Here is a 15,298-nt window from a genome sequence, read left to right as displayed (position 1 = left end):
TCACTTGCTGCCTGCTGAGATATACTCTGCTGCGACACATGACACTTACAGGCTTCATGCTTTTTTCAGCAAGCATAGTTTCTTCAAACTTCATATTAATAAATACCACAAATACATATACATGCCCACCATATAGGAGTGTGGTACCTTACAATTAACAAAAAAATCAAGAAATGTAATCATTTGAAATTTTCTAAGATACAGGATAAAGAAAAAGCCATACCTGCAAAGAGAGCGACGTTGGCATGCTTGGCATCATATGGACATCTGGCCATACCACTTATTTCTTCATCTAAAAACTCAAGTGTGTCCATCTGACAAATCAAGTAATGACAAGTTATTGACAAGATGTTTTACTAGAAGACATCGGTTTGCAAATTTATTGCTCACACCAATATATCTCAATGTCCAAGCCTAATAGAACATAGTAATAGTTGTACCTAAGTTTAGGCAGACATTTGAATCCGCCTTCATATTTTATGATATACTGCAGTACTATATGGATTACGCTACATTATGAGGGTTTTGCTTGTAAAAACATACATGATGCAGTTACTAGTAACCCGCCCTCATCCCGATCGTTTATAAAATCACATAACGCACATAAAATTGTATATTTGACATTTGGAATTCTCTCAATTTTCAGCTGATATTTTATCCCTTTATGGGGTTTCTCCTGAACTGTGTCTGATTATGTGGTCTGTGGTGACTGGCACATTCTCAACTTGCAAAGACATAGTTACATAGTTACATAGTTTGTACGGTTGAAAAAAGACACATGTCCATCAAGTTCAACCAAGGGATGGGAAAGGGGAAGTGGGATAGGAAAGGGGAATAAAGTCCCCTCTGTTCAGAAGAACAAACTTGGAGCGCTACCATCAAGAGTTTAAACTGTTGCTGAGGATTTCCAAAGAGCTGGATTGGTGATGTCATCGGGGTAATCAAATAAGCCCAAGAGAAGTTATTATGGTGGCCCATAAGTTTTACAGACTCGTTTTATTCAAATTAGTGAACAAAACATTCTAAAATAGGATATAAATATTTTGAAGTAACCTGAAAATTGTTTTCTTTTAACTCTTTTCACCTTTGGAACATAGATCACTGCAGTGTGCAGGAGATCTTGGTACCATCACACTGGCATTTAAGCTCCTGGAGTTAGAGCAGAGTCCAGTGGTGGGATCTACAGGAAGGTATATATATATAATCCCCAGCTATTTTGTAAATTTGAATGTAATCTATCACACGGATTCATTCGATGGATTGGTGTACCTGACATAAATCAGAAAAACGCTTACGGTTGTTGAGAAACAACCTTGCTTGCTATAGCAGGCAGCAATTAACTTTTTACTCATATGGTACAAAGCTTTCATCATTCTGCTGAGGACCTGTCATCATTTGTTTCCTGTCATGAATCTTCGCTGTCCAGTCTTTCAGAAAGCAATTACTTTTCGAGGCAGCACAATTAGACTCGGGTTTGGAAGTGTCAGTATGAAGAAAATAAGCAGAGCTTATACTACATGGGAGCGCTACAATATCTGATGCCCATCTGCATTTTCACTTTGCAGCCCAAGAAGGGGCCTTGTCTACTGTTCTCGAGTCAAAGGTTGATGGAGTGCCATCTGCAAAGCTAGCAGAACAGACGAGAAGAACACAGGTGTCCATGTTAACTTGTGTAAGTTCTCCTCACACATACCACTTGTGGTTCAGATGACATGGGCAGCAGGTGATGAAGTCAGCAGAGGCAAGAGATTATTGTAAGGAAACATCTGCGAGAGACGATGAGATGGATGGCTTGCATTCTGGAAATTATTCTGCAGAAAACAAATCTAAAACAGTAGAGCAGGAGCCATTTCTTGGGATTTGTTACATGTATTAATGGTAACGAACGAGAATGAAGCGGTGACAAGGGGAGTTAGAGTAGTCACTGCTTGGCACAGTTATTGGAAAGCCAGCTGCATTCTGCTCCCTGCTACAAGCAGAGAATGGTGGAGGAGGAGAAAAAAATATGATTTTCTAACATAACAGCGCAGATAAACAAAGCACTGTAAAAGACAGAAGCACACTCTGTTTGTAAAATAATTTGACTATTCATTGGAGAAACAGGTGGCCGTACTTTCTTCGGCTCTCCATACAAGTCAAATACTAGCAAAAATTATAATAAACTGGGTAACTTTTCTCATTGTATCTATAACTGAGCTGCTTTATGCAAATTATTTCACGTATCAATATGTATGAATGTATTAAAAATTAGGTGCTGGGCCCACTCGTCACGTCACCAGACGTTGTGGTCACGTCATGTCACTCAGGATTACTAGCGGAAACACAATCAAATGGGGGCATATATGCGAAAAAGTCATTCATGTGAATTGCTAATTTTTGATAATTTTGCGAGCCTACTTATTTTCTTTGTACCTCATGTGTTGTGAACATATTACAATACCAGTGGTACACTGTAATTTGACGTAATGTTATTATGGCACTGTTATTGCTGTAGATTATAGTGTTATAGTGCTTGTTATCGTGGCTTATGTTAACCTATGGAGGAGCAAGTGAAATCACACATTTGTATATTTGCTGTTTCATGTGACTCCAAGTTTGTGATTACAAAAATATGACATTGTAGGAATTTTGTCTTTTGAAATTGAGGCCGCATAAATGGCATGCATATATTTTAACCTATGTGCCTGCTATAGCTTAACATTAGCAGTGATAACACGTGTGGAAAAGTTGGATAATTGGCTTTATAATGAAAAAAATTGGCTTTTACATACATTTTTTTATAGAGATTTCCATGAGCAGTTAAAAAAAACATAAACCACACAGTTCTTCTCTTACAATTCCTTTTAAATATATTTATTGAGAAATGGGGATTTTTTTTAATTTACTTGTAGTTTTTATACTTATACTATAATAAAGCAATAAAATCAGCAAACCCTCAAAGCTAAAAACAATAAAAGCTCCCAATTATCCAATAGAGATATTCATTCAAACTGTGATAGCAAGTAATTTTGATGTGTCTTCATAGCACCGATGAAGCTGCAGAAATTCTCATGGAGGTTGCAAACAATGAGCTGCCGACCCCCACAGCTACGGATGAAGATCAGAAAAACAGACAGCCCCCAAGCACCAGTTTATTTTTCAAGGCTTGCAGTAGCAGAAGACAGATAAGTGGAGAGATAGGAAATTCCAGCACATGCAGGTGTGCTTCCCCGGCAGCCGTTTCAGCGGCCTGCAGCGGCTGGTGGAACACTCCAGCTGATAAGCCTTTCCTTTTGTTAAGAGAGATCATATAGGAGCAGATCATTTCTGTACAGACTTCTTTTTTTGTGGCACAAAATACAAAAATAAAATAAAACATCATTTAACACAGAAATTATACTGTCCATAGATATAAGAGAATTATCTACTGACAATATGATGTCTATGGGCTCAGGCCTTTGTTTCCCGCACATAAGTGGTTCCAAATGTGTCTGTCAACCACTTATCTACATCACTGTTTGGCCGCCATTAATAGGTATTTTAATTGAGATGTTTTATGCCAAATGTGACAGTCATGGTATGTATAATGTATGTTTCTATGGTTTGTACCACCCCTGCTGCATACCTGGTGGCATAAAAGGGGATTATGAGGATTAAGGCTACATTCAGACGAGCCTCTGAAACCTCGGACGTGAAAAACTGACTTGTTTCACGTCTGAGGTGCACCCGTGTGGGACACGTTGTCACGGATCCCCCATAGACTAGAATCTATGGAGGGATGAGCGACACGCAGTAAAATAGGACATGTCCTTTTTTTTGCAGACTCTTCACACGCTCCATTGAAACAACGGTCGTGTGAACAGCCCCAATGAAATACATGAGTCCGTGTGACTGCGGTTTTAACGGACGTCACACGGACGTGATACACGCTTGTCTGAATGAGCCCTTAGGAAGAGGTCTCAGCAACTGTAGGTCAGATGTGAGAGGTCACCACTGTGTAAAGCCATTTTTTAATTATTCTTGCACAAAATTAATACCTAAGGCATAATGCACACGACAGTGTTTTTTTTATCCGTGTGGGACCCATTCATTACTATCACTCCATGCACACAGCCATGATGTTCACGTATCCGTGTGGGGGTCGCAAAAGCTCAGTACATGTTATTTTACAGTCCATATTTGTGGCATGGACTCGCTCAACGTACATGACTGTCCCTGCATTTTTTTGTTTAGGGACAGTTTAATGATGTACTACGGAAGTTTTATTGCGGACAAATGGACCGCAACGGTTGTGTGCATTAGGCCTTACTATGGAACATCTTAACAGATATATTGATATATTGATCATATATAATTCACAATATAAACTTTGAATATTCCTCTTCTTACTCTATTCACATTGATGACAGTTCTACTGTCTAAAAATCCAGTATCGGTATATGTTTGTGAGCCTAAAGTTAATGAATTCTCCACAACAACTGGTGTTTGGAAAGAGTTTCAGTGCTTGCCATGCTTTAAGATCATTTGACTTGATCTTTCTGGTTTGAACGTCTACATCTATATAGTCCTCATGACAATACCAATCCTCAAATGACTAAACACAAATGCCATATCCATAAAAAAAACATAAATGGAATCAGTAAAATAAAAAAGGTAAATGCAATATATATAAATGATAAAGACTTACCCTGTAATTTCTACAGGCAGGATTAAAAGCATTTGTTCCACAGACAAACAATGTTTCTTCATCCCTTTTTAGTAGAACCTTTATAAAATTATGACATTCATCCTGCAGATAAAGTCAAATGTATTTAGATATTATACAACAGTCTAAAACCTAGTGATTTATCCAATTTATCCACTCTACTATGGTTCCAACAAGTCTAGTCTAGGACTCCATGCAGCCCCCCCACCAACTTTAGTCTACATAGCTAGGATTGTATACGACTTGGCATTAATGTGTCCAAAATACATTAGTAAATAAACCCAAAGGATTATATTTTTAATCTTATAATCAAATGATGTCGAAATCATAACTTGATTTAGTCATGCATCATGCATTTTCCCTTCCAAATCTTTTTTTTAGAAAAGGATAATGGAGAAATTGTGATCGTATCCTTACATTGGGACCTTTTTTCTTGAAAAAGAAAGAATGGAATGATTTAGGTTTTTTGTTTTTTTTTACTATCACATTCAGCTAGCTAGAGGGGTTAACACCGTTCCTAGACTCTTGTAAAGAATTAATTTTAACATGATATATTACAGTAAACAGCAAACTATTTTGCAATGGAAAGTCGCTGGATTAATTGAAAAAGCAATTACCACCGGAGCAGTGTGTGCCGTGATCCATAGCACATTACAGGCAGCGGCCACAGATAACTGTCTAAAGGGTAAACCCTAGTGTCAGAGAGAAATGGAAACTGCCTACCTTGTGCTTCCCCTTCATTCTGCAGGTGTCTACATCCGGCTGCTTAGATTTCCATGTCAGTTTCTGCAAAGATTAGGAAAAAAAATCAATTAGAGCCACCAAGGCGGTGATGTCTTTGATTTTTAATGTCAGAGTTGAAGTGAGGAAACAAGCGACAGGATATAAGTTTGTGTGTTGCATCTGTCTCCCTTATGATTAATTGTCATCTATGTAAAGTAGCATAGAATGTGATGTTTAATATGTCCAATGATTCTTATCTGACAGGTGCATAGACACTTGGGTAATCTGTAGAGCAGGTGTATGGGACTTCTGTATTCATATATACACAATCCTCATCTTGTTCTCTTCTTACAGTACATGCTTTACTGGGCTATGACATATTTACTGCTCTAGAGGAGAGTGTGAATTTTAACACACTTTTCCAGATTCCAGATCTATGAACTTCAGCACCAAAGCTTGAATTACACAGTAAAGAGTTCTGATGTATATCAAGGGGAATTATTATTAAAGTTCTTCCGTTCACCATAGGCATAACAATATGCTAATGATGCATGCAGCTCTTGCAGGCCGTATAGAAGTCCCTGGGTAGAGTTTCGCGCCATCAGCATAATAAAATTGATAGAAGCATAAAGTTGAAAAAGAGATGCTCAGCATTCTGAATGCAGATTCCGAGTGCTTTGATGTAAGCTCTGGCACTAAAGCTAGGAGTACGGCACCTATGCATATTCAGGAGATATTAAAGTTAGTGGGCAAGACATACAGTATCTCTGGTGATAACATATAAAAAGTAGGTCACTTCATGCGTGCACATCAGCACTTAGCAAACGTTGGATGTCACAGTCTCCTAGTGACAAGTGCCGCAGCCTTTCAGACTGGGTCAATGGTTTGAACCCAACCAGGACAAGGTTTACTAAGAGTATTTGTTTCTTTGTTCCCATTCTGTCTAAAATACAGAAACGCATATATATCACTGCTAGTCTAGCCTATATTAAAGTATAATCAATATATTGACAAAAGAGGAGGGTAATATTAAAAAAAAAAAATTCTACCATTATCTTTATGTATCAAATTCCATGTGTTTTTTTAGAGCATAATTTAGTGTTATAGTGTTCACTGGACTGACATAAGTGGTGCAAGAATATAACAATGATAAAACTTTTGCAATCTTTTTACGAACTTCTAGTGGAGAATATGGCGCTATATGCTACTGCTCGGCAAATCACAACTGTGTGGCACAGCAGTGACATCGATCACATGGTTTTGCTAAGTGCATGAGGCCTAGGTGTGCCGAATGGCTGCTGCACTCCCAGAAAGAATCAGGAGTCTGGCTCACAATGTGCTGGAAGAAAACTAGAGAAGACGACCAGGTTAAAGAGGCTCTGTCACCACATTATAAGTGCCCTATCTCCTACATAAGGAGATCGGCGCTGTAACGTAGGGGACAGTAATGCTTTTTATTTAAAAAAAACGATCTATTTTAAACCACTTTATGAGCGATTTTTTGCTTTATGCTAATGAGTTTCTTAATTTCCAAGTGTGCGTGTTTTTACTTTAGACCAAGTGGGCGTTGTACAGAGGAGTGTATGACACTGACCAATCAGCATCATGCACTTCTCTCCATTCATTTACACTGCACTAGCGATATAGTTATATCGCTTTGTGCAGCCACATACACAAACACACTAACATTACTGCAGTGTCCTGATAATGAATATACATCACTACCAGCATGGACGTGATGTTTATTCAGAATCCTGACATGTCTAAGAAATATGAGAAAAAGGAGTCATAAGCCAAAAGTACACAAAAAATATATATGATTTTATTATTACATCAAACAAACAAAGTATAAAAACACAACGAGGTATTAAAACTGAGAGTAAGCCAGCGGATCAATCATCCAAAACACCCCCTGAGGAAGCGACATACGCGAAACGCGCGTCGGGGTGCCTCTTAATACTAGGCGGATCCTCTTCTTATGCAATTTTGGAGTTTCGCTAATTTCTAGTGATATTCTTGGAGGTGTCTCAACACCACTGTGTGGGTGACATCTAGCCTAATTAATATACCTCTGAGACATTTTTTGTTAATTATCCTGACATGTCTGTAGCGTTTCTGTGAGATTTACAGCAAGGCAAACGTAATCTCGCGAGATTACGATGTAACCTGTCATTTCAAACGAGGTTACGCTTGCCTTGCTGGATTCAAACAGAAAAGATTCAGAAGTGTCAGGATTCTGAATAAACATCACGTCCTGGCTGGAGGTAATGTATATTCATTATCAGGACACTGCAGTAATGTTAGTGTTTGTGTATGTAGCTGCACATAGCGATATAACTATATCGCTAGTGCAGTGTAAATGAATGGAGAGAAGTGCATGACGCTGATTGGTCAGCGTCATACACTCCTCTGTACAACGCCCACTTGGTCTAAAGTAAAACACGCCCACTTGGGCATTAAGAAACTCATTAGCATAAAGCTAAAAATCGCTCAAAGTGGTTTAAAATAGATCGTTTTTCAAAATAAAAAGCATTACTGTCACCTACATTATAGCACCGATCTCCTTATATAGGAGATGGGGCACTTATAATGTGGTGACAGAGCCTCTTTAAGCAGCTCAGCCTGAGAAGGAGGTCAGTCCGATTCGGGAATGTGTAGATTTGAATTCTTGCACTTGTTCTTGTGAGTGACCGATTTACCTTGTTTTGTTCCCTGGATTTGCTGTTCCAAGGTACACATCACCTTTAGAAATGTTTGCAGCATGAGAGACCATGTGGAATCACATTGTGTCAGACCAGGGAAAAAGAGCCTTATGCAAAGAACAGAAAGATCATCTGGTCTGTCCTATGCAAATAATCCACTAGTAGAGTAAAATGTAGTCTACTAAATGCTTTTGTACATCTTAAACCAAGATTAGGAAATGTGTGTTTGTTTGCCTTCTGGATCACATGCTTTCCTCAGTGTTTCCTTCAGATACTTAATTGTGACAAATACATGCAACAATTAAGACTGTGTTCATACACCCGGCAGTTTTCCACCAATCTAGATGTTACACAAATGTGAATAAAATATGTTAAAATCGAATTCATATTTTGTTTTCTTTCAGGGCTTGCTGTGTTTTACAATTACAGCGGGTTTTATCTGTCAGAAGTTTTTCTCCATTCACTTCAATTTGGAAGACACTGCAAAATGCAAATAAAACGGCATATATATATATATATATATATATAAAAATAAAAAACATAGGACAAAAGGAACGGCACCAGGACTTCAATGGTTCTTTCTACAAATTCGTTGTGGAAGTGATTCATTCTCTGGTAACATGGCCTAACATTTAGTTGTGTTGGAGTTCTGCGTTGAATTGTGCTTGTAAAATATATATACGTATGGCATACCACATGTAATAACATGCGTGCAGTTTAACAGCATTTTTTTTTCTGCATTCCCTGGGGTGTTTGTAGGTTACCACAACCCAAGGAACATGTTCTTTAATGGGGTTGTTTGGTTTGGAAATGTTCTATTAGGCCTTTTGAGTCAACAGAGGAGTCCTTCATTTGGGACGAACATCTATTAAGTGGAGAGCGGCTACATAGAGAGTCTCGGTCTCTGGAGGACTTTGCACGTACGTGCATTAGACAGATAGCCCATTGATTTAAATGGGAAAAAATTTAATATTTGATTCCATTATTGTGGCACTGCGTGGTAATTGAAAACTTGCTTTAAGGACCCCCGACATTTCAATGATTAGGGTCTGAGTAGCGAGACACTATTTGATCAGCTTATTTTCTGGTAACTCTTCTAGCACAAATTGTATTGTCAAAAGTGGACAACCCATTTAACAAAAGCCATGGCTGCTGATTGGCGTAAAAGCATGAGAAAACCAGATGCATCTTGGGTAGTTGTGGTGATGCTTTGTGCCGCACCACCGTGCGATCTGGCTCTAAAGTATTACATATGAACCGGTACAAGTGAAAAAATAAATAAACTTGACATTCTAAAATATGTATCCCTTAATTCATTCCAATATGTATCTGTTCGTGCATATACATTATTTTTCAGTAGATAAATAAAGTTGATGGCAAATCAGTGAATAAAAGCATCGCATAAAGGCAATCACTTATTAACATCTAGAGAAAACATTGGTAAAATGGCTGTTTGTGTTTTAAGTAAGTGTTAAAGCGTAATGCAATTGCATAACTCAGCTGGATGAAAGCCATTTGATGGATAATCCTGCAGGGATTCTGATACATTTCCATAAAGAGAACATACTGCACAGGATAAAACCCTTCTTCACAAACGCATGTATTAAAGAATAGTGTTTTTTACATTTTCAAAGGGGCTTTGTCATCGCAGAGTTTGATGAGCACAGACAAAATGGAAAGGCATCCTATGGGGAGTGAAAATGTCTATTTTTTACTTTAGAAACTCTAACCTTAGTGTAATTTGATGTAGAATTAAATACAGGAGGAGAAATGTTCAAGATTATTCCAATTTTGTACTTTTAAAATAGATTTTAGCATGATTATGCATTTAATATTATGAATCTAAGATGAAGGCCTGTCTGATATACCACATTTAAAAATAATATGCAAGTTAGTTGAATATAAAATATATATAGCTCTAGTGCCTTAAAATATGACAGGGATTTTAGCCAAACCAGAATCTCCTCCAAAAAGGAAGACATTGACTTGCAGGGAAGCTACCTCCAATAGATAGCACTCCAGATAGTGTGTTTTCCTTCTCCTGGAGAACTAACTTGCATATTTTCTTTCCCATGGAGCATTGCCTGCAAGACTCTTTACTAGCTGTGTCTCTTTAATGAGATCCAGCACCCCCCGAGCACTCAAAAACAAAGCACATCTAGTACTTGCACTGATCATCCTGATCGGAGGACCATAGCTGCATGTAGCAAAGCTAATTTTTTACATAAGGGCTCATACGTCCGGCAGCACATGAAGCCCCTATAGATCTGTACTATGGGTGTCTCAGTGATATGGCAAATGGAAAATGTCAGAATTCTGTATAAATCCAAAAAAACACTCTGTAAGCCTCCATGTGAAATCAAAATTATTCCAACGTACCGTATGGTCATATAGATTTCTATGGGTGCCGTATTATAGTTTGGTACATCTTAGAATTTGTACAAAGTAGTAATAAGGCCATATGAATGAACCAGAACAGGCTCCACCTTAAAGAGGGCAATTTTTTTTTTTTTAGAATTGAACATCTAACAGTCTTTCTTACCTTTATAGGTATCACACTATATAGAAGAGTTAGACAGTATTGAAACACATGAATAGTACTCACTTTACTGAAATAAATTTCTTCTGTGTGTGATGTGTCCAACTCTATTGTGTAGATGTGGTCCCTGGAAATATAAGAACATTTTTAATATCACATTAATTATATTTACCAAGACAAATATTAATATTAATTGTGAGAATACTGGAAATGTAACCAAAAAGGGTACAATGACTATTTAATTACAAAATAACTTGCTTGTAAGATTTAACAAAAGAGCCCTTAAACATTAAAATCGGTGGACAAAAAAAACAAACAAAAAAAACCTCTTAGAACTGAACAACATGTACCTCATATCTCTTGGTAGCTTCAAAATAGCGGACTATAATGGATATAGACTAAAAAGCAGAAAATTAGGTAGGACTACAAATAACTCAATCTAATTTTTAATTGAAGGGGTTCAGGAAGCTGAAACACTGGTGGTCACCAGAGATTATTTTCCATGACTAACAATATAGTGGCTCTTGAAAACCTAAAGAGAGTTCAGAACTATAATTTCAATACAGTGGCCGGCAGCTCTTCAATATAAAGGTATGTTCAGAGGGCAAACTAAAAATGGCTGTAAAATACGGAGCGGTTTTCAAGGGAAAACAGCCTCTGATTTCCAGCCGTTTTTTAAGTATCAAGCGTTTTTGATGCGTTTTATACGACCGTTTTTGGAGCTATTTTTCTATTGACCCAATGAAAAACAGGTCTAAAAACGGCTCAAGAAGTAACATGCACATCTTTTTACGTGCCTTTTTTATCAACTGGCCGTGTAACAAAAACGACCCGTCGGAACGAAACGCTGTTTTTCCCATTTAAATCAATGGGCAGATGTTTGGAGGCATTCAGCTTCCATTTTTTCAGTTGTGTTTCGGCATGTTTACGGCCCGAAAAATGTCTGAAAATAAGCCATGTGAACATACCCTAAGGATTTCACCAAACAATTCCCCAAATTTGAGCTTGGGTCAACTGCACTCACACTTCAATGTTCAGGTATTGAGTGGAGTTAGGCTACATTGACACAACAGTGAAAAACGGCTGTGTGGGCATCACACGGCCATTTTCAGAACATTGAAGTTCTATGTGTGTATTCACATGGCCGTTTTTTAAACGGCCTATGAATATTGGCAGTCAAAAAATAGGACATGTCCTATTTTTGACTGTTTTCACGGTCAGATGGCTCCCATAGAAGTCAATGGATCAGTTTTTACCGGTCGTTTTTTAGGAAACAATCCTTGGCCGGTAAAAACTGATCCTGGCTGAGAACTCCCCGCAAACAGCGCTACTTTGAGTGCTGAGCCCAGGGAAGCCCTTGACATTACTGTCATATAAGGACAGTGATGTCGGGCTTTCAACTATGGAATCCCCGGCCAGAGCATCTCAAGATCTCTGGCAGGGGACTTCAGTCTTGTAGATAGCACCCCTCCGTGTAGATAGCTCCCCCTGCCTGAAGATGGCAACCCATCCCCGTAAATAGCGCCACTGTAGCTCCCTGTAGGAGCGGAATCCCAGACGGCCAGACCCAGCTCTGGCAGGGGATGCCGTTTCTGAAGCCCCCGGCGTCACTATCCATATATGGACAGTGACGTCAAGGGGTTACTCCTGGAGCGGAATCCCCGGTCCGCTCTGGCAGGGGATTCTGCCCTCGTGATGTCACTGTCCATATATAGACAGACGTCAGGCGTTTTGTTTATGAGGAATCCCCGGCCAGAGGGATTCCGCTCCTACAGTGAGCTACAGTGGCGCTATCTACAGGGGAGGGGGGTGTTATCTACAAGGGGATGTGCAATCTACAGGGGATGTGGTGCTATATGGGGGTGTGACACTATCTACAGGGGACACTGTGGCACTATCTACATGAGCACTGTAGCACTATGTGGGCTCTGTGGCACTATCTACAATGGCCACTGTGGCACTATATGGGCACCATGTCATTATATGTGGGCACTGTGGTACTATGTGGGCACTGTGGCACTATCTATAGTGGGCAATGTGGTACTATGTGGGCACTGGCACTTTATATGTGGGCACTGTGGCACTATCTACAGTGGGCACTGTGGCACTATGTTGGCACGGTGGTACTATGTGGGCACTGGCCCTATGTGGGCATTATCTACAGTGGGCACTGTGGCACTATCTACAGGGACATTGCAGCACTATCTACATAGGCACTGTGGTGTTTTAGGGGAGTTGGGACAAAAAAAAAAAAACAGATGGCAAATAAAGCAAAAAAGTGATTACTAAGAATGCTATAAAGATATGAAACGCCAGAACATTATTGTTCCGAATCTGATGTTATACAGTTGTGAAATCTGAATAAAAACATGGCTTAAAAACAAAAAAGAAAAAAAAAAGATGATCAACTATCCTTTGCAAACGATAGATTGCCCTGGTGCACCAAGCACTAGAGATGTGATTCATGATGCAGCATTTTAAGTGAATCAAGCCCTTCTTCATTTTATTACACTTTGATGCTTCATTACTTTGAGAATGTTCCCTAGCTATACGTTAACAATACTTGGACACATCTATCTTGCTGTTTAACTATGAGAAGGACCCTACAGAAGGGAAAGCTCAGGTTAGCACTATTTTTATACATTATATCAGTGCAAAAAATTAGAGAGGGGTCCTGTTTATTGGGAGGCCCAGACGAAACCAAAAAATTCTGCTAACTATCCTAGAGAATGTCAGTCCTTTACATAAGTCACGTAATACAACTAATTATAAAAACTCAACATTTATAGGAAAGTAAAAAATAAAAAAAAACACATTGAGAGAATGCTTGCTAAATAAGTATAAACTTGTCTCACTACAGAAGACTCTAGTATAGAAATAAAATATATTAAGGCATAGCAATAGATATGGGTGTTGATATTTATGCAAATAATAAAATCACCCCCTCTGTTAGTAGTCTGAAAATGGAAGAGGGAATATTCCCTGGAAATGTCAAAAAACCCATCCGAAAGCTATAGACTGCTGTTACTAGGGATATATCATTTGAAATGGATTCGCCAAAAACAAAAAAATAAATATATTTATTTTATATATAGTATGAACAATATCAGATTTAAGGCAAGGAGTAGCATTCCTACAATTGTACTTACTACACCAGTGTACCAAAGGCTGAGGCCCCATGCACACGAACGTGCTTTTGCGGCCGCAATTCCCCCGAAAATCCACAGGAGAATTGCGGCCCCATTCATTCCTATGGGGCCATGCACACGACCGTGGTTTTCATGGTCCGTGCATGGCCCCGGAGCCCGGACCGCAGAAAGAACGGGCAAGCCTAATTACGGCCGTGTTCTGCGGTCTGGGCTCATTGAAAATAATGGCCGCGGCCATGTGCAAAGCCCGGGATTTGCGGGCGGCTCGCAGCTGTCACTCCGTGGCCGGCCAAACCCGGAAATCACGGCCGTGCACATGGCTACGGTTGTGTGCATGAGGCCTGAGTGAAGTAAATGAAGTATGGGCAGTTTAATAGAGCACTTGAAAATACTTTCTTTCAATTTATGGCTCTGGATAAAACAGAATATAAGTAATAAATATTTTAGAACATTCTCACACATGTATCCTGCAGTCTAGTAACTTAGCCCTAGGTCTGATGAAACATTTGTCCTCTCATGTATCTGTAACGGTCATTAGCAGATCTAGTGTTTGATGTAAGCTGGAACAAATAATTACTATGAAGATTTTTTCAACTTTTACTTAATAATGTTGATTTAATAAGGCAGTGATATGACCCCCAACAAGATCAATGAGAAGAGGGGGCCATGTTCATACATGCATGCAATAGAAAGTAAGGAAGCCAATTCATTTATCAGTGGAGATGCAATAAAAGAATAAAAAGCCTCACCATGGCGAACTAGTAACTACCGCATAAAACTTCTCAGTTTGTGTTTGTTCCTATAGTGACTTTTTCCATAACACAACATAAAAGGGGACATATATTAACTACAAAAGCACAAAAAGAAACGGCCATACTCACTTGATACACGGGCAGATGCCCTTCTATCACCTGCCCTTGTATCAAGTGAGTATGGCCTTTTCTTTTTGACTTTTTCCATAAGTCTGTGGAATAAATTGCAGAATTGAAATTAAACAGGTTAATAGCGAACATCTGGGAGCAAAGCTAGTAAACCATTTACATTTTAAACCACGTGCCAAAATAACTAGAAATGAGTTGAGGATTTCCAACAACTACTTAACGCTTGTGGCTAAATTCTTTTGTAATTAGGTTCTGTTGTCTGCCAAATGTTGCAATATGGAGTGTTCTGGATTTGCTAAAGAAAGGAACTTCTGTTTGCTTCCTAGGAGCTGGACGCTGCACTTTATCATGCAGTTCACTTTAATGGCTAAACCGCAGTCTGGGTCATTAGAAGAATAACATTAGCTTTCAACGTAATTTGCTGTACCCATTTTGTCCTTCTGCAGAGCAATGCTGCAATACAACACAACAGAAGAAATAATCAGGCTGATCGTTTTTCGATAAATGCTACAAAGTGAGCATTAACGCACCTCCCCCCCCCCATGTTGTTTAGTCTGAAACTTTCCAGTGTTAATTTACGGTTTTCATTTTTGTTCTTACATTGTACTTGAATGAACCAC

The 15,298-nt window shown here is 38.9% G+C and overlaps 1 protein-coding gene across 6 annotated transcripts in view; it reads right to left on the bottom strand.

Moving 5' to 3' along the window:
* SEMA6A (semaphorin 6A) overlaps positions 1-15,298 on the bottom strand; it is a 172,211-nt gene that overhangs the window by 89,334 nt on the left and 67,579 nt on the right. For all 6 annotated transcript variants that reach the window (XM_075836342.1, XM_075836351.1, XM_075836360.1 and 3 more), the window contains exons 4-7: positions 10,715-10,775; positions 5,408-5,470; positions 4,667-4,768; positions 224-314 (exon numbers count right to left, since the gene is read on the bottom strand). In XM_075836342.1, coding sequence (XP_075692457.1) covers positions 224-314; positions 4,667-4,768; positions 5,408-5,470; positions 10,715-10,775 — 317 coding nt within the window. The remainder of the gene's footprint in view (positions 1-223; positions 315-4,666; positions 4,769-5,407; positions 5,471-10,714; positions 10,776-15,298) is intronic.

Source organism: Rhinoderma darwinii, chromosome 1, assembly GCF_050947455.1.
Source record: "Rhinoderma darwinii isolate aRhiDar2 chromosome 1, aRhiDar2.hap1, whole genome shotgun sequence".
Classification (NCBI taxonomy): Eukaryota; Metazoa; Chordata; class Amphibia; order Anura; family Rhinodermatidae; genus Rhinoderma; species Rhinoderma darwinii.
The sequence above is the reverse complement of the archived record's forward strand: the minus strand, read 5'-3'. Positions and strand labels throughout refer to the sequence as shown.